The following is a 27494-nucleotide window of genomic DNA, read 5'->3' as shown; positions in this document are numbered from 1 at the left end:
CTCTCTCTCTCTCTCTCTCTGTCTCTCTCTCTCTCTTTCTCTCTCTCTCACACTCACTCACTCACTCTCTGTCTCTCTCACTCTCTCTCTCTCTCTCTCTCTCTCTCTCTCTCTCTCTCTCACACACTCACTCACTCACTCTCTGTCTCTCTCACTCTCTCTGTCTCTCTCTCTCTCTCTCTCTCTCTCTCTCTCACACTCACTCACTCACTCTCTGTCTCTCTCACTCTCTCTCTCTCTCTCTCTCTCTCTCTCTCTCTCTCACACACTCACTCACTCACTCTCTGTCTCTCTCACTCTCTCTGTCTCTCTCTCTCTCTCTCTCTCTCTCTCTCTCACACTCACTCACTCTCTCTCTGTCTCTCTCTCTCTCTCTCTCTCTGTCTCTCTCTCTCTCTCTCTCTCTCTCTCTCTGTCTCTCTCTCTCTCTTTCTCTCTCTCTCTCTCTCACACTCACTCACTCACTCACTCTCTGTCTCTCTCACTCTCTCTCTCTCTCTCTCTCTCTCTCTCTCTCTCTCTCTCTCTCACACACTCACTCACTCACTCTCTGTCTCTCTCTCTCTCTCTCTCTCACACTCACTCACTCACTCTCTGTCTCTCTCACTCTCTCTCTCTCTGTCTCTCTCTCTCACTCTTTGTCTCTCTATCTATCTCTCTCTGTCAAGATTCAAGATTCAAAGGAGCTTTATTGTCATGATAAAAGAAAATTTACATTGCCAAAGCACAAGATTAAATATAAACATGCAGAAATACAGATTAAGATCAAAAATAAGATAGAATAAAATTAAAAGTCTATAAGTAAAAATCTATATATATACATCTCAATATAAACAGAAAATGAGTTTTAATTAAAGTTCTCAATGAGGGTGACAGTGTCAGTTTGTGTGTGTTGTTCTGTCAGTGTTGTGTTGTGTTGTGCTGGTTGTTCTTTGGTCGTGGCAGGACTTGACATATCTTGCAGCAGCTTCTCTCTCTGTGTATCTCTCTCTCTCTTTTTGTTTTTCAGTTCTGTAAGGCGTCTCTTTCATTGAGATGTGTTCAGTTAAAATATTTTTCTGTCTGATGGGGTATTGAGCTATGACCTGTAAGGTGTCCCACGGAAGAGAGTCTTATTTGATCAGATTGTTACCCATGATACTGTGCTGTCACCTGGTACTTTATTACCCATGATGCTTTTAGTGTGGGGTTCTCCAGTCTGTCCATTAATGTGCCATAAGGTTCTCATGGGCTGCTTAGAAACGATGGTAATCATAAAAAAACACATCATAAATAAACTTGAACTGATTTGAAACGTGTGTGTGTGTTGGCCCATATTCAGGTAGTGGAGCGCAGTCCCAGTTTAAGAAAGTGGGCCGACCCAAATGGGCCGAACACTCGCCTCTGGTCTCTTTTGTACCCCACAGAATCCTCCAGCCCACATTTAGCAGAGCCAACACTGAGAACACACACACAAACACACACTGAATAACCCACTTCAGACAGCGACACTCAGGTGTGATAAAGCTCAGACGTGGTGTGACATGATTTGGAGTGGTCAGGAATGAATCTGTGGGTGAGTTGGCTCCTTCTGTTGTGTTGTATGTACACAAACATGTCGCTGTGGGATTTACATCTCAACAGAATCAGAATCCTGCTTGACTTTAGAGTTGTGAACTGTTGTCTGGTGTGTGTTTGTACAACAACAGCCGCTGAAAAGATTAAGAGAGCCTTTGAAATCATCATTTTAAGATGTGTTGTGTTCATTCCAGTCCAGTGTCTGCTGAAGTTCAACAAAATCAAACCTCATAAAGTCATCAAACAGAAACGTGAAAAACTGAAAAAAGGTTAGGGTAAATACAGGTTATCACAGAAAAGTATATCAACTTTTCCTAAATACATGTTGAATATTGTTAGTGGTTCACACAATGAACCGAAAATGATGGATTTACACAAACACATTCCTATAAATTGTGAGTTTTAAGATCAGATAAATAATTTTTTAAATGCTCTCTTAATTTTTTCCGCGGCTGTAGATTTTCATTATATATTGAGACATTTGGACAATTGGTTTGTGTTTTTCTGAAAATCTTATTAGAATTTTATTTCTGTAAAGCTTCTTACAATTTTTCATTGTCGCGAAGCAGCTTTACATACAGCTACTGTAATAAAGAGATAATAAAGGGAAAATAAAGAAGACACAGAACATCTGCTGTTATTAAACATGAAATTATTGCAAATTTATTATTGCATTATTTTCTCAAAACTTTCTTTGTTTTACGTTTTTAAATAAACATGATTTAGTTTGATTAATAATCCGTTTACATTGTGATGAGAGAGAGAGTCTGATGAAGCTCCGCCTCCTGCTGGCCTTCATTCTGCATCACATTCACACCTGTATATACCTGCTGACACACAACACAACACAGATCTCAGTCATGACACACACGGTGTATTCTGATGAAGAAATGTCTTTTCTTTTGAATCTGTTTAAAGTCAAAGTGATCTGAAGATTGAAGGTCTTTTCGTTCCCTGCAGACGCTGTGAAAGCGGGACACTAAGATCAGCAGCACAGAGGACAAACACACACACAGAAGAACACACAAAGTGTCTATCGAGAGAGAGAGAGCTGCTATCAGTGACTGCAGGTACACACGAACCTCACACATGTGATTGTGATTTAGCGTCTGGAGTCTGAAGCTTCTGAAAGCTGAAACTTCAGTAGGAGCACATGCAGATTATTAACTCCACTGCCTTTACATGGGCAATCACAACAATCATCCTATCAGTTTTACAAATAGTCAAACCGCCTTTCTTCTGTTCTCTTGAACGTCTCACAACATCCCACCCGACTTCAGACCACTAGCCTGTTTTCAGCTCAGTTTGTGTATGCTCCGGGCTCTGGCACACTGCACAGGTGCTACGAGTTCAGAGAGAATCACTGAGCCCTCGCCCCGGGACTGTCCCACTGTATTATCTGCGAGGCGAACTCATGAATGATGGATTGATGGATTTCATGATTACTTCATAACTCAGATTGTGTTTAGAAATGTGAGAAAAAGAAGCGTAGATGGCATTAAGGGGGACAAAATGAGATGCTTGGGTGAATCCTCTTCAGATCAACTGTGCTTGTGCTAAACAGAGTTTATATTACACACAAACACACTTAAACAATACCCAACAAGTGTGCACATCTGTACTGTACTAATGTGTGTGTGTGTGTGTGTGTGTAGGGTATGAGAGCTCTAGAGCATCATGCATTATCTGAGATGGAGGAGTGAGATTCCCGCTTCAAACACACAAGGTGAGACACACACACACACACACACACACTCAGTAATCTGTGATAATCTGTGATATAAGCACACTTCTCTCATCATCAAGGCACACACAACAAATCTATTAACCCAACACATGCTTAATGACATTGTATAATAACACGTGTGTGTGTTGTGAATAATAAATGAATGTTCTCATTTCTAAAATGATCTAATATCACACACACACACACACACACACACACACACACACTGTGGGGATCAGGTGTGTTAGAGCTCAACTCTGCAGAACTGTGGTCCTCCAAGAAGAGAGTTTGACGCCTCTGATTTCAATGAAGACTCAAATCAATGGAGTATTCAAACAAAGCATCATGAGAAACTGTGTGTCAGCATTTTGTGCAGATGTTTTCATTGACACATTTCTCATGTTCAGTGGTGATGACACTCATTCATTAGACGGCAGGGGGTCTGAATTGTAGGTGATGTGTAGCTGATGTCATCCCTGTGGTTGGAGCCATGTTTATCTAACCCTGTCTTCACCTCTTCACTTCTGATGTCATGATCCCGAGCTGGTTGTGTTCAGGGTTTTTTCTGTCAGAAAAGACACCACACCGCTTGTGTCTCGAGAAAATCTTATCTGGCAATAATAGTTTTCAGTCGTACATGCTGCTGTATAGTTAGTTAGCTTGCTGAGAATTCTGCAATATTGGTGAAATACATGGGATTTTCTCAGTGGATTAAACACACAGTATGCTTCAATTTAATGACAAGACTAGGCAATGAAGCTGTTGCGGATAAACTAATAAATCACATCTGTAACAGCAGTAATCCGCCATGTTGACTGGTTAAGACCCACCCATCTCGAATACTCGGTTATCAAAAGTATTTGCCAACATCCCAGTGGGAAACATGACAAAAGAGGGCGTTCATATGGTATTTTAACTCTGAAACTCATATTTCTGATAGGGAAGCGCTGATATGTACATTGTGGCCGATAAGGTTAACTGATAATTGATGAACATTGGAAGCCAATATGCAATATATGGCTGATAAACACGAACTAAGATTAATATAACGTAGAGACTGAAACATCTTTTTTCCCCTTAAAATCATGTACCAAGGCTTCTTCACACTAAAGAAAGATTCCATAACTTTTTAACTTAGGTTTCTTGTTTATTTAATAAACAAATTAAAGATGTTCTTCCAGAGCAACCCAGAAATAGGATAACATAAAAGTGACCATTTTAACGACCGATATCAATAACATAAAAGTGACCATTTTAACGACCGATATCAATAACATAAAAGTGACAATTTTAACGACCGATATCGATAACATAAAAGTGACCATTTATGGACCGATACCGATAACATAAAAGTGACCATTTAACGACCGATACGATAACATAAAAGTGACCATTTAACGACCGATACGATAACATAAAAGTGACCATTTAACGACCGATACGATAACATAAAAGTGACCATTTAATGACCGATACCGATAACATAAAAGTGACCATTTAACGACCGTTATCGATAACATAAACGTGACCATTTAACAACCGATATCGATAACATAAAAGTGACCATTTAACAACCGATACCGATAACATAAAAGTGACCATTTAACGACCGATATCGATAACATAAAAGTGACCATTTAACGACCGATATCAATAACATAAAAGTGACCATTTAACGACCGATACGATAACATAAAAGTGACCTTTTAACAACCGATATCGATAACATAAAAATGACCATTTAACGACCGATACGATAACATAAAAGTGACCATTTAACAACCGATATCGATAACATGAAAGTGACCATTTAACGACCGTTATCGATAACATAAAAGTGACCATTAAACCGGCCGATACCGATTAAATAAAAGTGACCATTTAATGACCGATACGATAACATAAAAGTGACCATTTAACGACCGATACGATAACATAAAAGTGACCATTTAACAACCGATATCGATAACATAAAAGTGACCATTAAACCGGCCGATACCGATAAAATAAAAGTGACCATTTAATGACCGATAACGTAATAAATGACAATTTAATGGCCAATAACGTAAAAAATGACAATTTAATGGCCGATAACACTTAAAATGACAATTTAACGGCCGATGCAATAACGTTAAAAATGTCCATTTAACAATGGGTACCGATTCGACTGATAATTTATCGCGCATCCCTAATTTCCAATAATACCAAGAGCTCGGAAACACAGCAGGCAAGATTTAATACGCGCACACACACACACAATCCTCATCCATGTGGTCTGTGCTCCTGAAATAGCAGCATTACCTGAAGCTGTAATCTGTGTAAAGCATCATTCCATCAATTTCATCTCACTGATTACAGTCAGTTTTGTGCTTGTGTGTGTTTGTGTGCATATGCATGTGCGTGTGGATTGAGAGGGTTCCATAAAGAGACACTCTTATGCTAATTACAGCGATGTGAGTGGCTGCTGCAGGGGGCGGGGCTTGAGTGTATATCACACCGATCTGTATGCTTGTCGAGCCATCGACTGTATTGAGAGATCTATTTTAATAGTTGCCATGGTAACTGAGTGACCGAGAGAAGTGCAGACTCACATCTCTGAACTGTGTGTCATTCTCTGCATCAAAGATCTGTTTCCTGCTTTTCTGTTGTGAAGATCTTCCTCTCATCCCTCCTCTTCACAGTCATTATTTATTTCATGGGTTTGTAAATCTGTATGTGAGTCTTTCTTCAGAGGTACACAAAAGAAGATATTCTGAGAAATGTCTCGGTGGTTTTGTATTCATAAAGTCAATGGAGTTCAGTGTTATTCTCTAAAATATCTTATTTTGTGTCTTGAAGAAGAAAGAAACTTAGACATGTTTGACGTGAGAATTAATCTTTTAAATTTTTTTATTTTTGGTTTACCCTTCTGATGTATTTGACAAATAAGAGCAGATGCTTTTCTCATGTTCTGAAAGTTGATTTCCTTGATCACACCCAAATCTGAGTGATTAAAAAAGAAAAGTATTCATGAATGTCAAGTGTAGATGTCCTGGAGTTTGTGATCATTGAGGTGTGCCAGAACTCTCTCTCTCTTTGTGTCAGTGGAGAGTTTATCTCATCCATAATAAACAGCAATATCTTGCTCCTAGACGCTAGACGCAGCCATGAAATATTGATGTCACATGTGTGTGTGTTTGTCATGAGTGTGTGTTGATGATAATGACGCTGTTAACTCTCTCTCTCTGTCTGTCTCGTGCAGGTCTCTGTCTTTCTCTTCTTCATCATGTCTCTCTGCGTTTACCGTGGCTCAGCTCCACCTTCTCAGGAAATGCGGGCGCAGCTTCACCCACAGGCCCCGCCATTTCGCCGCCGGCCCTGCCCCCAGTCATACCGGCTCTTCCTCGCGTGCCTCCTGCTCCTGCTGCTGCCGCTGGCCTGTCAGTCACGGGGGGTAAGAGGAGGCGTGGCCCATTACATCCCGTCGTCCGTGGCGCAGTACCCGCCCCTGCCCAAACTCCTTCAGGGCCTGAGCATCGCAGTGGTGCTGGTGGGCAACTCCAGCGAAGTGGTGCTCGCCGGGGCCCGGGACAAAGACGATTTCACCCACATGCCCCTGGCACCCAACGTGGAGTTGCTCACCATGAACGAGACGGACCCCAAGAGCATCATCAAGAGCATCTGTGACCTGATGACCGGGCACTGGCTGCAGGGCGTGGTGTTCGGAGACGACACCGATCAGGAGGCCATAGCGCAGATCCTGGACTTCATCTCTGCGCAGACGCACATCCCCATACTGGGCGTGAAGGGCGGATCCTCCATGATCATGGCTGCTAAGGTAAGAGCTGGGTTTTCAGAAGGCCAGTGTGATGGAGAGTGATGTGGGGTCTGTGGTGAGGATGTTGAGCTGTGTCTTGTGGTGTCATACCAAAAAGGGAGAAATCTCTCTCTGAGATGTGGTGAGTCAGAGATGCGTGCCCACGCTCGGGCCGTGCGCTTTAAACGGCTGTGAGATCAGCCAGCTGCTGTGGAGCTGAAAAGCGCTGCTCGGCCCACGCAACAAGTCCAGAGGCAAACCACACACAACCTTCACAATCTCAACTCAACTCTCTGTGATATTCCACAGAGTCTTCACTCTTCTTAAACATCTCGCCTCAAAACTATTTGAAACTACTGGATAATAATGAAGTCTTTTTAAAATGGGAACACCGCACATTCATTAGCAATGAGCTAGCAATGAAGTGTATTTATTTAGCGCATGTAAAGTAGGGATGAGTAATGAATTTCGAATATTCGATTCGTTTTTTAATTATAACGTTTCGAATAGTGTGTGCGATCTTAAAAAAATTGCCGTGTTTTCACACGTAACGTGTTCATGTAACCAAAGGGTGGCGCTGCCAATAAAGACGCACCTTAAACCTAAAGGCTGTCAATCAAGAGACAGTAGAGGAAAACATTTTCTCACAACAATTGGTAACGAAGTAACGCACACTGCAGCGCGTTGCATAACGGAAACGGTACATTGATGTCAATAATGAGTTCTGTGTGGGGTAAAATGAATGAGAATAAAGTGCAGTGTAAACTCTGCAATGTAAAGCTGGTTTATCATGGATCAACAACTACGATGCACAATCATTTGAGGGCGAAGCACCCAGCAGGTCCATCCACAGGTCAGCAATCAGTTGCTAGTTTATGGTCAGAACAACCAATCTGGATGCCAGACGGGCGGAGCAAATAACGGCTTTAATTACTAAGATGATCGCTAAGGAAATGCTTCCGATCTTATTGAGTTTGTACAGCTCGAGTTTACTGTTCGTCTAGAAAAAACATCACAGCCAGACTGGAGAAACTTTATCATGACAGTAGAAATAGAAGCATTTTGAGCTGTTTATTTATGAAATCGCTCCGAACTGTTAATAAATGCCGTCATTCAGTTAACATGTTTTAACTCGTGTTAAGTCTGCTCTAAAATCTTTATGGCTTTAATATATTTTCTTTGATCAATCACACAGTTTTTTTTAGTTGGTGTAAATGTGCATGCTCATATTTTACAAGGAAATGTCCTAGTATTATGAGTTGTGAATATATTAATGTTTCAGCACGTTATCTTAATGTATAGCTTGATGTAAGATTGCCTATTCCATAATACACAAAGCAGTGTGTCGTCACGGATTTGAAGTAAATGTTCTCTCTCTCTCTCTGTTTGTGTGTGTGTAATACTGTAAATGCGTCCATGAGGGGCAGGGGTGCGTATTTAGAATAATTTTCGAATAGTTCTCATCGATCTTCGAATATTATTTTTGCTTTAAATGCCCATCCCTAATTTACACAACATAAATATACAATAAAAATACAAACCTCAGCTGGAGATCAGTTCACTACACCAACACTGATGACCACAGCCATCTCTTTCCAAACTCTTTTTTTATACTTCCTTTGATTCCGCTTAAAGGTAAACATTCATTTCTCTTTTGGGCCAGATTATGTGTCTCCATGTCGCAAAATCTAGGGGCATGGCGTCTAAACCCTGACTATATAGGGGCGTGATATGTGAATTACCACCAATTTCAGCCGCCATATTTATCAACGTACGATCATTGGTATGATGAGATTGGTGGCATATGAATGTTCGATGAATCATACTTAAACCCTGTCGTAAAATGATTTCTGCTCACTGATCACCGTTAGATTGATGTGGACCAGAGAGAGGCGGTGCTGCGCTGCCTGGGAAAGCAAAAACTCGCTGTCGTGGGGCAGTAGAAGTGAAGCAGAATGTTTCTTAAGTCTCCAACGCTTATTCTGAAAGTAGCTCCATATGTATCTAATCACATTTAGAAGAATATTTCGCTAAAGGGGTCTGAAAAGTGGCTAAATCTAGAGACAAAGCCGCCAAGTTTGCAACACTGATTGAGTTAGTTTTCAAACTGAATTGTTTATTAATTGTTGTTTTGATAAAAGGAACCCTTTGATTTTCATGAAAGTACGTCGAGTTTGCACATGGAGTCAGATTAAGATCCTCGTATCACAAAGAGCCTTAAAAGGATCTTACAATATGTATATTTATGGATTTGGCAGACATTTTTATCCAAGGTGAATTACTTTGAATTAAAATAAACATTTGTTTCTGATTCTGTGTGATCCCTGAGATTGAACCCATGACCTTTACATTGCTAGTGTCATGATCAAACCCCTGAGCTCATTCTTCTGCAGTTACACACATGCAGACTTGAAAAAATCTACACAAGAGTGAGATAGATCTAAATATAAAAGAGTGATGCTGACAGCTTTATTAAGTTATTTTCACATCAATCTTAGATCTTAGAAATTCTCTCTCTCTCTCTCTCTCTCTCTCTCTCTCTGTTTTCTCCATCACACACACCTCTCCATTGGTTTATCCTTTTTGTGTCCTCTGTCACTGCTTTGTGTGTTTGTATGGACACATTGACAATGTGGTGTGCGAAAACAATTGTGCCAATTATTTAACTGTAAATTCAGAGAGAGAGAGAGAGAGATAACGAAAGACAGAGAGAGTTAAAGAGAGAGAGAGATGACTACTCTATGTAGCAGCTGAATGAGAGTGTGTGATTTCTGCTCAGTCAATTACACAGAGATCTGTGCCAAACCGCCTGCTGTCAAGATGCCACAATCTGTTACACACACACACACACACACACACTGAAGAAAATGCCCAGGCTGTTAAGACAGAGGAAGTCACATGACTGTCAAAGATGTACATATAACACGGCATCATCACCCTACTCTTCACACAAACTTCACTGAAGAACACTTGACACACACTCACACACAAATGGAAATGTTTTGTGTCTTGTAAAGTACATTGGGCCTCATTCATGAAACATTTGTAAATAATTGAGTAAATTCACAGTAATTTGCGCGTAAACTTTCCTCTGGATTCACAAATACATCGTAAACATCAGATTAGATATTAAAATGTGTGTGTTTATGAATTCCAATCACTTGTAAATAGGGCGCGCTCATTCACTATTAGCACAATCTTCGCCTATGAATCACAGCTACGCAAATGATGTATCTAGTAATGCTGGAATCCACTGGACTTCATTCTCTGGTTTGGCACATTAAATTGCTTAAATGCATAAGAGACTATTTGACTAATTGCTAACCATTAAATGAATCAATGAAACTGTCCACCAAAGTGTTTTTATCCAGCTGAAATAATAATACCTGGTGCTCTTCTGAAAACGACCAGCTGGGGGCGCTTTGGAGGCACTGCTTGTTATTCCAGAGATGTGTTGGTTGTTGTGATTTACAATATCTTATTACACTGCTCATTTGAACGCTTGATTCTGATTGGCCAGTTGCGACATTCCATGGGTTGTTATTTTCAAATAACAACCGCTCAAAACTAGTAACACCCTTCAACCCGCATGCTGCAAATCTTTTCGAGAGGGACAATTTACTATTACAGAAACATTCATTATAAATATACCTTTTAATAACATATATGACATTACATTTACACATGATTAAACCAAATTGCTTGTTCATGGCGTTTGAAGGTCGTTTCTTACTTTAATACTGAAAGTAAACGGCTTGTCCTCACAGAAGAAGACCATTTAATAAGCGGGATAATGTACAAGCTTCGTGCTTCCTGTCGCGTTCTGATCACACTGGAGGGGCTTATTTGGCTATAACAGCCGGCTGCTTGTACATTATCACGCTTATCACATGGCTTAGAGCAGTTAGTCTGCTTCTTACAAGTATCTTATTTTGAAGAATGTAACTGAATATGACAATGGAGTAAATGTTTTCTTCTGCATTGTTGCGTGTGATGGTTGTTCAATGCAGTGTTGGTCTCGCCTCTTCGCCATTGTGATTGGACGGCTGTGTAAAAAACTTCCAAAATGAGCAGTGATTTACTAACATAGCGCTGTTCTAAAGACAGGAGAAAATCATAAAAACAGAAAAACACAGAGACACAACTCATCACGGTGTATGGTGTTTATAGAGCAAGCAAGATCATTCTAGTAAATTATATCTAATGTCAGCAGTCTCCTGGAGAACATGCCAACTCAGCCCTGTGGTGAGGAACACAAACTCCAATGATACATAAATAGAGAAATTAAACCTCACGAGAAACCAGACTCAGTCGGGAGGACCAGATCTAATCTGACACATCACAGCTGCACTCACTGACTGTGATTAAAAGTTACTTAGGAAATGTTTATGAAGAATAGAGAGAGATTATAAATCGTGATTTAGGATATTTCAGTTGTTGAAACTGTTTAGGTCTCATTTGGTTTTATTTGGTAATGGATTTCAGACAACAAATATAAATGGTATGATGTAACTGAGTGCAGCTATTACTTCAAACTGCTGTCATGTGATGTAAATTTATCAATAATGTGACAAGTAGTCCTTCTTGTCTCTTGGGTGGGGATGGATTTGTCTGAGCTAGAGCTGAGATGGTCAGTCAGTCCGCAGGCTCTCGCTGGAGGATGGCACGGGATGTTCTGGAGCTGGTGTGATCTCTCTTTACCTCGGGAGGGGCATAAAGAGAATAATTAGCGCAGCTGCTGTTCATCAATAAATTAATTAATTTAGCATATTATGCATCAAGTGAAAGCTTGGATGAGAAGATGTGTCTTTAATCTAGATTTAAATTAGGAGAGTGTGTCTGACCCTCGAATAGTATTAGGAAGGCTATTCCAGAGTTTAGGTGCTACGTATGAGAAAGCTTGAGCTGGTGGATTTAGTTATTCTAGGTGTCATCAAAAGTCCTGAGTTTTAAGATCTTAGAGACTAAGTTACTTATTCAACAAGTGAACAGTCTATTTACAAAAACAGATAACTTCAAAGTTTTTATTGTGCATTCATTTTAATATCAATCAAACCGTTTGCTTTTTATTGTTTTTTATTAAGTAACAATAACATATTAAGCCAACAAATACGATAAACACATAACAAAACTTTTATTATTTATTTAAAAAAGTATAAACTAAATAAACTATATGTTAAGCATAACTAATATGTTTATGTTAATTTAAAGTGTTTATAAAGTCATAAAGTTCACATGATATAAGTAGTCTTTATGGTTCATTGTCATGAGATCTTTCTCACATGTTTATGTTTCAAGGTTACCTGCGTTACAGTTATTTGAGGTTGTTGTGAGTTGGTCTTAGAGACTCTAGAGTCCTCTTCATTTATACGTCCCACAGGTATAGGATCAAGTTTAAGCGCTAAAACGCTTTGTGAAATACTCTTAGCACAAACATTTAGGAGTCCTAAAATTAGCACAGACAGGCCCATTATTGTGAAGAGTTTCTCCTAAATCAGCAAGTCAGGAGCTTCTATCAGCCTTAAGATGTTTTGTGAATAAGGGCTCTGAACCCTTGTAGTGCCCGTCCCTGAACACCTCTATAATCGTGTAAGAGATGTAGAAGTATGTTCTGCTGTACAGTCTCAGCACTGAGGTCTAGCAGGACTAGGAGACAGATGTTACCTTGATCTGATGCTATAAACAGCTCCTTTGTCATTATAGCAAAGTTCACAGTAGGGAAGGAAGGAGGCGGGAACCGTCGAACATTCAAACAAAGTATAATCAAAATAAAAACACTGAAGTAAAAGCCACAAGAACATAAATACAAACTTAAAACATACGTCTGGGCCCGGTCCTCTCCCGTCCGTAGTCCTGTTGCTTGTCCTTTTCTGCTCCCGATCTCCTCCGTGAGATATGCGGGACCGGTGTGTGCACGGCTGTTTCCCACCATCACTCACGCCACCGGCCCCACCTCACGGCTCTCTTCCCACCTTCCGCCTTCCTTCCTTCCTACAGTCATTTTAACCAGTGTTATGATGCTCTCAAAAGACTATTGTCTTCAATACAGGACAATGCCAGCTGTGTGTGTGTGTGAGAGTCCAGTTCATGATACATGAGAATTCATATATGATGTTGTAATGTTAGGGTTTGATAGAATAAAATGATTCTTATATTTTTTCTCTTTCTACACCTTTACCTTTTATTCACTCATGAATATATATATCTTGTGTGTGTGTGTGATGTCAGAGAAGCACAGCTGCTGAATCAGTGTGTAGCCACAGTGTGACAGCGGAAGAGCTGTGTGTGCGTGTGTCTGTTCTGTGTTGGTGTCATCTGTTAGAAGGATGTTTTAAGAGTGGATCAGAATGTCAATCATTATGAATGTAAGTGAACTGATGTGTGTTTGCGTCATTACAATGAGACCAAGATGACATTAAACACGAGGTCAACTCTATTAGCATCAATCACATGAATGAGAGAGAGTGTGTAAAGTTCTGTCCAGGCGTACACACACACACACACACACAACTGTATTGTGCTGATGTAACAGTGCTGTGTTCTTGTGTGCAGGATGACAACTCCATGTTCTTTCAGTTCGGTCCGTCCATCGAGCAGCAAGCGTCTGTCATGCTCAACATCATGGAGGAATATGACTGGTACATCTTCTCCATAGTTACCACCTATTACCCTGGATACCAGGACTTTGTAACCAAGGTAACGAAGGAACACACATGCTAGACAGACAGTGATATGTGTTTGAGCAATTACACACACAAGTCCTCTAACACTGAGTGAGTGTGTGTGTGTGTGCGTGTGTGTTCCTCATGCTGATGTTACACACGTGTGTTTGTGTGTGTGTGCATGTTTAGATCCGCAGTACCATCGAGAACAGTTTTGTGGGTTGGGAGCTGGAGGAGGTCCTGCTGTTGGATATGTCTGTAGACGATGGAGATGCAAAGATTCAGAATCAGCTGAAGAAGCTTCAGAGTCCCGTCATTCTGCTCTACTCCACCAAAGAAGAAGCTAACATCATCTTTGAGGTGGCACATTCTGTCGGACTCACGGGTTACGGATACACATGGATCGTACCCTCTCTGGTGGCTGGTGACGCTGATCATATCCCACCTGAGTTCCCCACAGGTGACATCACAAACCATCATGTTTTGAACGTGAAATATTTGATTAGTTTGAGTCTGAGCGCTTGCTGAGATTCTGTAACATCCATCTGCACTCCACTATACTGCCGTCCAAAGTCAAAGTGCAGTAACTACACATTTGGTCAAAATTGAGTTTAGGCCTACAACTGGCTTTGCCCTGTCTTGTGACAAAGTCTCCTGGTTCAATCTTATGCCGTTTCTGAGAAACGAGAGATTTAAAATTTCAGTAACTACAAAATCCAAGCTATTAACAAGGCAAACCTTGGGGAAGTTTCTGCATTCTGATTTTGTTTTCCCGGCTGTGACACCACAGATACTGTGCTCTGCCTTGGTAGCCGTAACGCTCTCACAGAACCTACAAGCCAACCAGCTAGCCTACCATGGCACAATCCCGCGTTAAATGATGGTTGAACTCGCGTTAAAATGCAAATATCTAAAGAGGTGTTAGGAAGATCGCAAAATATGCTCCTAGCGAGGCAAATTACAGCTTTATACAAAAGTAACATTAATTAGCAAGCCGCTAGCAAATAAGCAGACATTAGCCTACTTTCTACATTGAAGCAAATTTCCACTCTGACACTCTGATAATGTGATTTATAATTGTGTTGATGTTTGTTGATTCTTTCAGACAGATCATCCAATTGTACTTACAATGGTTTCTCCCTCAAAACTTTGCTTTCTCTGGTAAAGTTATTGTTATGCGCAATTAGCTAACAACAGCTGTGCCTCCTCACTTTAATAAATTTCCTGTCATATTTGTTCAATAATAATAATCTGCTTTTCAACTGTCAGAGTACATCTTGCCAATTAGTTTTGGGGATTTCATAGAAAGTTATGAATCAGAATGAGAAACTTTGTGCTTAAAGGAGCATTGTGATAAAATTACTCTTAATCTTCAAACTTACTTTCGAGGAGTTTTAACATTCCCAACGAGCAAACATCAACAAAATGATTAACGTTATTAAAAACAATTAACATGTAGTGAGAAACACAAGAAGAAAGCTGGATGAACACATTTACTTTGCAGATACTGCACTTTGCTTTTGCAATAGTGTTTTAGTTGTGCAGGGTCATCCAAAGGCAGTGTGCAGTATCTGCATTTTGGTGGTCAAAGGTCACGTCAGTGGTCATGGTTTTTATCTATACAACATTTCTTCCTAATAAGGCATTACATAAGTGCATTACCATTAATCTACCCACAACACGTTGGACTGGCTGGTGTTAAAACCTTAAAGGCATTTTTCCCAGTTTCAGTGTTTGCGTAGTTACTGCACTTTGCCTTTGTAGGACAGTATAGACCTCACACATTCAACACGTACAGTCTGATTGTTCACTGGAATGTGTGTTGTGTTGTGCAGGTATGATCTCAGTGTCTTATGATGAGTGGGATTATGGGCTGGAGGCACGAGTGAGAGACGGCATAGCAGTCATTGCTTCAGCAACGTCCTCCATGATGCTGGACAGAGGTCCACACACACTGCTGAAATCTGGGTGTCACGGGTCACCTGACAAGAAGAGTCCAATCACAGGCAACACCAATGAAGTGCTTAGGTAACACACACACACACACACACCTACACACATCACACACACACGTTGGTATTGGTGGTTTACGAGGACATTCCTTAGACGTAATGCATTTTATAGTGCACAATCTGTATATTCTATCCCCTGACACTTAGAATCATTCAAAAGTTTCTGCTTTTTTACATTTTCAATAAAACATTTTTGAGTACACACACACACACTGTACATCTGTGTGTGTGAGACACTGTTGCTCAGGTCAGAAACACAGAGAGATAAAGATGGAAAATAGAACAGCTTGTTGTACGCAGAGGTCACTCGCTCTCCCTCTCTCATGATGATGTTTCCATGGCAACACAGAGGATGAGCTTGGAAGCCGCAGTCGTTGTGGCTGCCATATCAACATGTTACATATGCCAGAAAAACACCCTCGACAACGAGGTGATGACAACATCAGTAAACACAGACGGGCGGAACAGACAGACAGACCGATGATGATGATGATGATGATGATGATGATGATGTGTCTGATGACAGGTATCTGATGAACGTCACGTTTGAAGGGAGGAATCTGTCGTTCAGTGAGGACGGATATCAGATGCATCCCAAGCTGGTGATCATACTACTGGATAAAGAGCGTCAGTGGGATCGAGTGAGTTTTGTGTTTGTGTTGTGTGTTGTTGTGTTGTGTGGACTCTGATCTGATCTGTGTGTGTGTTTAGGTGGGTAAGTGGGAGAACGGCTCTCTGTCCATGAAGTATCACGTGTGGCCGAGGTTCGAGCTTCACTCCGGTGCCGAAAGAAGAGATGATGATCATCTGTCCATCGCCACACTTGAGGAGGCGCCGTTTGTCATCGTAGAGGACGTGGATCCACTCAGCGGGACCTGCATGAGAAACACTGTACCCTGTAGAAAACAACTCAAATCTGTGTGAGCCAGAATGACTTTATACTCTATATGACCCTTGAACCCTTTCTGCACTCTCACAATATCACACAAACATCACTTGACCATCAACAATAAATCAAACTCTTTCTCTGTCTGTCAGTAATCACACAGGCGTCGCTGCGGTCTATATCAAGCGTTGTTGTAAAGGTTTCTGTATTGATATTCTGAAGAAGATCGCCAAGCATGTGAAGTTCACCTATGACCTTTATCTGGTCACCAACGGCAAGCACGGCAAGAAGATCAACGGCACCTGGAACGGGTTGGTCGGAGAGGTGATGATATAAATACTTCAAAAAACATCTCAACCTCAAATCAACCCATCAAACTTACTTTCAGTATTTCATGACATCACGTTTGACATTTTTTGTTGATTATTTTAATTCTTCATATTGAAAAGAATCTGTAGACAGAAATGACAGGTCCTGTCCAGGTTTAGTCACATGAAGTGAAGTTCAGGTGTTTAGAGCTAAAATTAACATCCGAGAAAGAGTGATAGAGAGAGAGAGAGAGAGAGAGAGTGATAGATAGAGAGATAACTCTCTTTCCTTTGTTCTGTTTCTCTCTCATCTATATTTCACACATTAGTTTTCGTTCTTTCCTCTCATGACGTCTGATGTCATGTTTACTTCAGAGAACTTTACTTTAAGTCAGAAAAACACTTTCTGTGTTTTATTGTATGATGTGATAACTCATTGGTGGGTTTTCTCTCTCTCATCTTTTCTTTCTTGAGTGTATTCAGGTGGTGATGAAGAACGCTCACATGGCTGTGGGATCGCTGACCATCAATGAGGAAAGGTCAGAGGTCATCGATTTCTCCGTGCCCTTCATAGAGACGGGCATCAGTGTCATGGTCTCCCGTAGCAACGGGACGGTATCACCCTCAGCGTTCCTTGGTAAGCGCGTGTCCTGTCCTTCTCTGTGTGTGTGATGTCTCTATGCTCACGTGTGTTTCTCTCTCTGTAGAGCCCTTTAGCGCTGACGTCTGGATCATGATGTTTGTCATGCTGCTGCTGGTGTCCGCCTTCGCCGTCTTCTTCTTCGAGTACTTTAGTCCTGTGGGATACAACATGTGTCTCGCCGACGGCAGAGGTGACCGGACCCATCTGAGGATGTCTGATGAAATAAATCATTTGTGATCTTCAGCACGTACTGTTGTGATCTCAGCACAGACCACTTTCTGTTCCCCTTCATCATCAAACAAACAACCAAACCCAAACCACACACATCAGTATATCATCATTATGACCTGCAGCTTTCCTGTAGCACAGAGGTAGAGCATGGCACTAGGTCATGGGTTCCATCACTCATCTATATAAATGACTGGATCGTGCCTAGAACGCTGAACCAACGGCAGGAAGTGAAGTCACCGGAACCGTTTGTGCCGCCATCTTGGTATACCCAACTGACAGAGAGCGCCATTGACTTACAGTCACAATGACCCTCTGAAATAACCCCTTTACAGCTTATTAGGGGCGCGATACGCATTTAGTTCACATGTGTATTAAATTAATTGTTTCTTCTGATGATTTTTCCAATGTTTATGTTTATTGTGGGCAGAATTGCGACATATAGCAATTAAAAAGGTGAGTGTTTAGGAATTAGCATCATGACTTAGAGAACATAAACAGCCTGTATTGATCTGTATTTACACTTAAGAATAAGAACGTGTGTCAGTGGTCTCATGAGTCTGTGCGCTACTGTCATGATAATGAACGTAACTCAAGTCTTTATCTAATTAGACAGGAAAATTCCCCCCTTTAAAAACTTAAGCGTTAACATGCTTTAGATATTTGCTTGGTAAGAATGTTCTGTAAGACTTTAGACTGGTGAATTACTGTCTTATCATCAATGTGTGATAACTCCCTATTCATTTAAAAACCAACATGGCGGCGCGATAAATATCATAAATATAGATCAGTGGTCTGATCCCAGGGAAAAAGGCGTAAATGTCATGTGACAGAAAAATCAGTCTGGGTCTTAGTTAGCTTACAGTGCTTTTTACTATTTGAATTATATCAAAGCTGCTTTACAACAAGAAAACAAATCAAGAAATATACGTTGAACACAAGGAATAAATAAAGATATAACCATAAAAGTGATATGAAAAGGAGAAAATCCAAAACATACAGACACACACACAAGCATTCGTATCTATATAGATAAATATGGAGATGCATATATACAGTAGACATATATTTTACTGCAAGTCTTACAGAAGAGGAGCTGGAGATCACAGGTCGCACATTAACATTCCTGGGAAAGTCACCTTCAAATATTCTTGATTGGTCCTGATGAGTCCTGTGTGTTGATGATCATTGTGTTTGTGTCCTGTCAGAGCCCGGAGGGCCGTCGTTCACTATCGGGAAGGCCATCTGGTTACTCTGGGGTTTGGTCTTCAATAATTCAGTTCCAGTGCAGAACCCCAAAGGAACCACCAGTAAGATCATGGTCAGCGTTTGGGCTTTCTTCGCTGTCATCTTCCTGGCCAGTTATACAGCTAATCTGGCAGCGTTTATGATTCAGGAGGAGTACGTGGACCAGGTGTCTGGCCTCAGCGATAAAAAGGTGTTTTATCATTCTCTATCATCTAAGATGTGTATGACTTAATTTTTTCAGCTGAAGAAACAAATCATTCTAAATGAACGCTATTCAACATGTTGAAGCTCCAGAAGGCACAAACATCATGAAAGTAACACACAGTGGAAAGTGAAAGCATACCATGCATATGATTTATAATGGTGTCACTTTACTCCGCTGTTTTGATGAGATGATGTGTTTGTCTGTGCTTCACTTCAGTTTCAGAGACCCAACGATTTCTCGCCTCCGTTTCGTTTTGGGACCGTTCCCAACGGCAGCACTGAACGAAACATCCGCAATAACTACAGAGAGATGCATTCGTACATGATCAAATATCACCAGCGCAACGTGAACGAGGCTCTGTACAGTCTGAAAACAGGGTGAGATAATCTGAGACACTTCTTGAGTGATGTTGTTCTTTCTAAAAGTATAAACCAAATGAGCTCATTCACGGCTGTGCATATGACACAGATATTTCAACCCAAAATGTATTTATGTAGTGTAACTGATGGCTTACGGTCATGTAGAGAGATGTGGGCGGGGCTTTGGGAGGGGGAGGAGCTGGGCTTTTTGTTTCGGCCACACGGAGCACACGCCTTCGCACTGAACATGATGTTCTTGGTGAGGAGAGATGGGCGTGCGAGCCCAAGAGAAGCTTCCTCGCTCTCTCAGTGGGTTAAAGGTTTGCTGTGAGCTTTCGTTAAAGCTCAGATGCGTTTCGTTTTGAATCACAGAAAGCTGGATGCCTTCATCTATGACGCTGCAGTGTTGAACTACATGGCCGGAAGAGACGAGGGCTGTAAGCTGGTCACCATCGGCTCTGGGAAAGTGTTTGCGTCCACAGGCTACGGCATCGCCATCCAAAAAGAATCCATCTGGAAGAGACAGGTGGACCTCGCCATCCTTCAGCTGTTTGGAGATGGTAGGAACCCACATCCAGTCCCACTCGCGTTCACATATCGTAAAATTTTCACTCCTAGTTGCTTGTTTATAAAACATTACAGTTGCATTCATGTTAACAGCTGTCACTTACAAATGTGAACTATATTATTCTATTAAAGTCTATCATTAGGACACATTCTCATGTGTGTGTGTGTCAGGTGACATGGAGGAGTTTGAGGCTCTCTGGCTCACCGGGATCTGCCACCATGAGAAGAATGAAGTGATGAGCAGTCAGCTGGATGTGGACAACATGGCGGGTGTCTTCTACATGTTAGGAGCCGCAATGGCTCTGTCACTCATCACGTTCATCGCTGAACACGTCTTCTTCTGGCACCTACGCTTCTGCTTCATGGGTGTGTGTTCTGGAAAACCGGGTCTCACCTTTAGTATCAGCAGGGTGAGTGTGTCACATAACCATACATGTCAAAAACGTCATACGAGAGCTCCTAAAAGTTCTCGGGTGTCCTGAAACATCTCATTTCCTCTTTCAGGAGATTTATAGCTGCATTCACGGAGTTGAAATCGAAGACAAGAGTTCGGCGTTGAATTCACCCTCTGCCACCATGAACAACACGCACTCGAACATCCTGCGGCTACTGCGCACCGCCAAAAACATGGCGTCTCTCTCTGGAGTCAACGGCTCCCCGCACAGCGCCCTGGACTTCATCCGCAGAGAGTCTTCTGTGTACGACATCAGTGAGCATCGCCGCAGTCTGGCCGGACACTCGGACTGCAAAGCCCCGTACCTGCTCGACGAAAACATGTTCAGTGACTACATCAACGAGGTGGAGCGCACCTTTGGCAACCTGCACCTGAAGGACAGTAACTTGTATCAAGACCATTACTTGCACCACCATGGCGGCTCGACCCTGGGCCTGACTGGACCAGCCCCAAACCGTCCTCCAAGCCAAGGATCCAGCATTTCCTTGGAGGGAGGCATGTTTGACTGTGATAGCTTAGCTGGAGGCGTGGTCCCCATCTTCTCCAGCCACCCGCGCTCTGCACTCACGCACAGAAACATGAGCAAGTTTGACCTGCTGCAGAGTCAGCCCCCTTCGACTGGGCAGGGCTTGAAACAGGGCCTGGCCGACCTATATGGCAAGTTCTCTTTCAAAGGTGGGGCGTCCAGTTCGGGATACATCCCAGGGCACGAGAGGTACTGCGGCGGTGCCGATGATGGAAACATGTCGGACATTTCCACGCATACGGTGACCTACGGCAATCTAGAGGGCAACGCTAAGAAACGAAAGCAATACAGAGACAGTCTTAAGAAACGTCCGGCGTCTGCAAAGTCCCGCCGTGAATTTGATGAGATCGAGTTGGGCTACCGCCGCCGCCAGCGTCATGGCCACCATCATCACCACCACGGCCAACGCTCTGCCTCACCCCCTTCTGAACGCAAGAGAGGAGGTAGCACCAACTCAACCTCATATCTCTTACAGGACAAAGAAAGCATGAGGGATTTCTACCTGGATCAGTTCCGTCCCAAAGAAGGCATCCCACAGTGGGAGCATGTGGATCTTACAGATGGTCCCACTGGGTTAGGAGAGAACTGCACTAGCCTGGTGTCTGTGGATGACTTCCTGAAGAACAAACCCAAGAAGCTGGACGGCAGCGATTGGGAATGTCGTAGCTGTCGTGCCACCAGCGCGGGCAGCAAGCAGACCGTCCTTCACGGGGGTAGCTTCATCGGCGGGGGCACTAACTGTGTCCAGTCGGGCGGTGGAGGAGGGCTGGGGAGCAGCCGTCCCAGCTCAGCCACTTGTATGCGGTGTGATACTTGCAAGAAATCGGGCAACCTCTACGACATCAGCGAGGACAGTAGCCACTTACTGGAGCAGCTGGGGAGCAGTAGAGTGCAGACGCCAGCACAGCGTCGCAGGGCTTTCGGTGCAAGGCCGCTACGGCGACAGCATTCCTACGACACCTTCGTGGACCTACAGAGAGAAGGGGTGGTGGGAGCGGCTGCGCCTCTGAATTTCGGCGGGGCTGGAGGAATGGGTGGGGGCACTGCCCCCTGGGCCTCGCAGTGTGAGCCTAAAGGAGCGGGAGCGCTGCATGGATGCCTCCAGTTCCTTCGGACACGAATACGAAAGTCAGGGAGGTCTGGAATGCGACGCAGACCTCGACCCACTGTTCTACGGTGGTCTGGAGAGGGCGAAGGGCGCAGGATCGCCATTCGGTTTGTTCAGAGCGGGAGAGGGTGCGCCTCAACGCCGCTCGCTGGGTGAGAGGGAATTGAGAGACAGGGGACTGATGGAAGGGCCTGCACCCTTATCCAAATCCCTTTATCCTGACCGAAGCAATCACAACCCCTTCATTCCCACGTTCGGGGATGACCAGTGTCTGCTGCATGGTGCCAAGTCTTACTATGTCACCAATCAGCAGAGCAACACGCACGGCCCCATGGGCGTGACCTCGTTCCTGCCAGCGTCGGCAGCTTCAGGAGTCATGTCGAACTTTCCCGGCCCGCACTTTCCTGCCGAGCTGTGTGCCGGAAACCACCACACCAGCAAGCTGAGTCTCGGTCCGCCTCGACCCTTCAACGGCAGCAATGGACACGTGTACGAGAAACTCTCCAGCATCGAGTCTGATGTGTGAAGCAATCCTACGAGCCAGACTTTAGCAGAACACGCCGAACTTGAGAAAATGTCATATTTCCTGTCAAGTACATGTTTACAGCGACCATGAGCTGCTGTCCATCTGCTGAATGTGTCTGAGGAGAAGTGCAGTAGAGCAGATGGCCTGTTTCACCTCTCCTCTTCTCATCTGCTCTATTGTAAAGATGGCATCATGACAGTGCAACGAATGCATTTGTTTTTTTTAACAGGGTAACAATTTTACCTCAGAGACGATGCCAGACACAATCCTCCTGGAACCTCCGAGAAGGGTTCACTGTTTCTTTGGATGCACATATCCAGAGACGATGTGAGCGGCATGGACATCAGTCAGTCTCCACATCATCCTCATGTAACCATGGCAACGGCCTCTCTCACGCTGTTCACTGCCGAGTGTTCCGGCTCCCACGCTCATTTATATTCAAGCGTCTCTACTGCCGTGATATTTCACATCAACAGCGTTACACATCATCTGTGATTCTTTAATTATTCTTGTCTGGAAGATAATGTAGAGTAAGTTAGTGTTAACTCTGTAAATACATCTTCTCTTTGTATTATTAACAGACAACCTTTAATATAGCTTTTTCACATATTTAACAAATAACCAAAATCAAGATAAAAACACAACAAAAATATGCAAAGTATAGTCAAGCATTACTACTTCTGATAAGTGATAGTTTGCTTTTATGACTCGATTCTGATAGTTTACTGCCAGCTTTACTTAAGAAGACTTCAACTCCTCTTTATTCCTTTGACTAGAATGTAACAGAGCTACGCTGTGCTGTCGTGGACATTTTTATGTGTTTCTTTTACTGCTTTGCTCCTCACAAAGTTTCTCTTCACACTACACACTACACACACACACACGTTTACCTCGCAATCTATGTGAGAACAAGAAAGCGGAATATCTATGGACTATTCTCACTTTAGTTTCCAGAGGACTCTTTCTATGTTTACTGTAGTGTTAATGATTATAATGGTTAAGTACCCCCCCCCACACACACACAGATCTCCAGCTTCAGTGTGATTTAGGACCTTAAGCTCGACTGAATGACTTTAGCGTTTATTTGATGGAGTGTCATTTGTGTTGTAAACGTAAGGTAAACGCTTGAATCCTTCTGCTTTTACAGTTTGTCTTTAAACTCTGTGGTTTACTAGGTCATGATATCACAGTGTGCTTTCAGATGTGTTGAAGCTGGGGGTCTACATGTTCCCGTCATAGAGCGGTGACGTTTGAGTTCTTCACACAGCAATAGTTCTATAAGCCACAGTTCTTTTCCCACTGTATGCGAGTCTTTTTTCAGTGAAACACAAAAGAAGATATTTTGAGAAACGTCTCGGTGGTTTTGTGTTCATACACTTCAAAGTCAATTCTTCAAAATATCTTCTTTTGTGTTCTAAAGAAATAGAAACTTTGATGATGATGATGAAAGAATTCTGTCAGGTTCAGATGCGTCAAAAATGATTGACAATTAGCATTCAGTTAGATTGGCGGTTTTGGTTTTGTTCTGGGCAAAACTCCCTAAACATCCATAAGGAAGAGCAGGGAGCGCAGCGATGACCCCTCAGTGTAAACTGAATAGAACAAGCAGACGTCATGAGTTCCTCAAGACATTTAAGTGTAACCCATAATTCAAATGCAGTTGAGACGTATGAGAAGGAATAAAAGAAGTGGAGATTGTAAACGTGAGGTGGAGCTGGGGACGGAGGAGAGCACCATAAGCTGCTATAAGCTGAATGAATTGAAAGGGAAGCTGTGATTGTGTCACATCTGTGAAGAGGGTCCGCTGATGCCACAACTGAAGTGTCTCTCTGTGGCTTGAGCTCTGTGTGCTTTTCTTGTGTTCATAGAGAAACACGCCTAGTTGTAGTTAGACTTCATTCTAGTGTACTCGCAATATATAGGAAACTTTAGCGTTCTGTTGACTACTATATTGTCATTATTATTCTAAGGTAAGTATAGCAGCTGGGTTGGAGTTTTACGAATCGGTAACTGGTGTAACTAAATCGCCAGTCACCACAACACAAAGTCCATCTCTACCTTCACAGAATGGGTTAGTTTGTCACTCGACGTGGGTGATGAACGCGTTGCGCGCGAGACGGCCGCTTCTGCGGCGCATACTCTCCATGCTGGGGTATCGCCGTGCTGTTTCCATGGTAACTGCAGTGCCAGAGGATGCAGGCTGAATGAGTGAATTCTTTCACTATGGAATAAGAATCGCATCCACTTTGATAAGTCACAGAATTTTTACATCTCTAAATACGATTCTAGAGTGAATACTTGTACAGATTGTGTATATAATGAACACAATTCCTTTTCTATGACGATACGAACGCAAACCTCAATGATACTTTAATATTGAGAGGATCTTTTCACGACGTAGAAGGGTTGAGAATTCTTTCACATGCTAAATAAAGTGAATCAAACAAGCGACGCTGCTGTGGAGTTGTTTCTGTGTGTGCACGCGCATCAAACTGTACAACACCATCGACTGCACTGCGTACTGTAATGTGTTACGTAAGACACACAACTACACCAGTGTGTCACAGACTTTACTGCACACTATTTACACAACACTTCGTGGACATCGTTTGGAGTGTGCAAACACAAACAGCTAAATGTTTCCAAGCGTTTTAACACAACCGTGGCCAAGTTATAATGAAACTCTGTCATCGTTTATTTCTGCTCATCTCACGTGATTGTAAATATTTTTAAGATATTTTGAGAAATGTCTCCGTGGTTTTGTGATCATACATACATTGACATATTTTCCTGCAGATGAACATGAAGTCTCTCTCTCTCGTCGTTCGTCACACGTTCGCTTCTCTTATTCACTTTCCCCTCAGGTAGGAGAGACAGACGAATGAAATATTGATGGGGGGGAGCGCGCGCGCATTGGGAAGTTGTGTTTGAAGGCCAGACTATCTGTTCATATTATGAGCGAGCTCGTGCGAACTCTACTGTACCGTGCGTGCGTGCGCGTGTGTGTGTCTCATGAAGCACTTCGCCCACCTCCCCCTCTCAACACCCCCACAATCCTTTGTGAAGCACCCGCTCGCTCTTACTAACGGTCACCTAGCAACAGAGCGGATGATAATCGGAAGCCCCGCCCGCTTCTCTGGCTCACTCCAACAAAGTTTCATTCCCCACTAAACACAGTTTGTCTCGGCCGTGAACGATACAAGTCAAAAACCGTGCGAAAAATGATGACAGATGTATAGAAACATCATATTTACTGAGTGTGTACAGCAGTCAGAATACATGTTTTACCATCATAAGAGTATCTCATACTAAAGCACCAGAAGCCGTATTAACTGTGTGAGAATGATCCGGATCAACCGGCATCTTTATTGAAACATCGACGGATACATGCAGACAATCAGAAGGTCCTTTACTGGCTGATAGATTCACTGCGGTGGTCTACAGACCCTCAGATCTCACACACGTGAAGTACAACATTAAAAACATCGACAGCACACAACAGTCATAGACGTCATGACGTCACAGGTGAAGAAGATGTTCTCGTGTCTGCAGGTCAGAGAGTTCATGAGAGGTCAGAAGATGAAGTCTTGTAGCTAAGACAGCTGGACACTTCTCAGTATTATGGGCTGTACACTACAGTATGTACAAAATCGGATCTATCTAAAACACATTCACTTCAGAATATCTTTGTTAGGTTTTATTTTCTTGCAGTTTTTTATGCACACTTTCTAGATTGTGTATCTTGTGTTTGTGATCGGTTCATTTGTGATGTCATTTTGCCATCCTGTGGCAAGGAGAAGAACTACAACATCTACTCGACATGCTTTATTAGATCAGTTTTACTTCAGTATTCCCGTTTGAACATTTCTGCAGGACACATACACTCACCTAAAGGATTATTAGGAACACCACACTAATACTATGTTTGAACGCCTTTCGCCTTCAGAACTGAATTAATTCTATGTGGCATTGATTCAACAAGGTGCTGAAAGCATTCTTTAGAAATGTTGGCCCATATTGATAGGATAACATCTTGCAGTTGATGGAGATTTGTGGACTGCACGAAGCTCCCAAAGATGCTCTATTGGGTTGAGATCTGGTGACTGTGGGGCCATTTTAGTACAGTGAACTCATTGTCATGTTCAAGCGACCAATTTGAAATGATTGGAGCTTTGTGACATGGTGCATTATCCTGCTGGAAGTAGTCATCAGAGGATGGGAACATGGTGGTCATAAAGGGATGGACATGGTCAGAAACAATGCTCAGGTAGGCCGTGGCATTTAAACGATGCCCAATTGGCACTAAGGGGCCTAAAGTGTGCCAAGAAAACATCCCCCACACCATTACACCACCACCATAATACATTAATGAGAAATTGAACAAGTGTTCCTAATAATCCTTTAGGTGAGTGTATAACACGACAGCCTACATTACGAGTGTCTGTTGTTTCACTACATTGATAATAGTTTATTAGTTTTAGTAGAAAACAAAATACGCAACTTATAATTTAAGATTAATTATAAAATACTGTAATAAGATTCATTAAAAAGGAAGGAAGGAGTCGGGAACCGGCAAACATTTAAACATTAAATAACAGAAATAAAAACACGGACGACCGCCGGCGAACAACACAAACACAAACACAAACACAAACACAAACACAAACACAAACACAAACACAA

At 42.4% G+C, this 27494-nt stretch overlaps 1 protein-coding gene across 1 annotated transcript; it reads left to right on the top strand.

The window, feature by feature from the left end:
* Positions 1-940: 940 nt before the first annotated feature.
* On the top strand, positions 941-24199 carry LOC130426229 (glutamate receptor ionotropic, NMDA 2B-like). The gene is given in 18 exon segments (XM_056752886.1): positions 941-1555; positions 2518-2627; positions 3213-3283; positions 6525-7100; positions 13632-13775; positions 13931-14201; positions 15577-15769; positions 16280-16394; positions 16465-16673; positions 16792-16963; positions 17431-17584; positions 17655-17780; positions 19027-19256; positions 19488-19648; positions 20003-20190; positions 20369-20607; positions 20702-22212; positions 22214-24199. Coding segments are annotated over 15 exon segments (4863 nt in total). The 5' UTR covers positions 941-1555; positions 2518-2627; positions 3213-3283; positions 6525-6548; the 3' UTR covers positions 22812-24199.
* The last annotated feature ends 3295 nt before the right edge of the window (positions 24200-27494 follow it).

This window comes from Triplophysa dalaica, chromosome 7 (assembly GCF_015846415.1).
Source record: "Triplophysa dalaica isolate WHDGS20190420 chromosome 7, ASM1584641v1, whole genome shotgun sequence".
NCBI lineage: Eukaryota > Metazoa > Chordata > Actinopteri > Cypriniformes > Nemacheilidae > Triplophysa > Triplophysa dalaica.
This window is presented reverse-complemented; position numbering and strand designations above follow the sequence as displayed.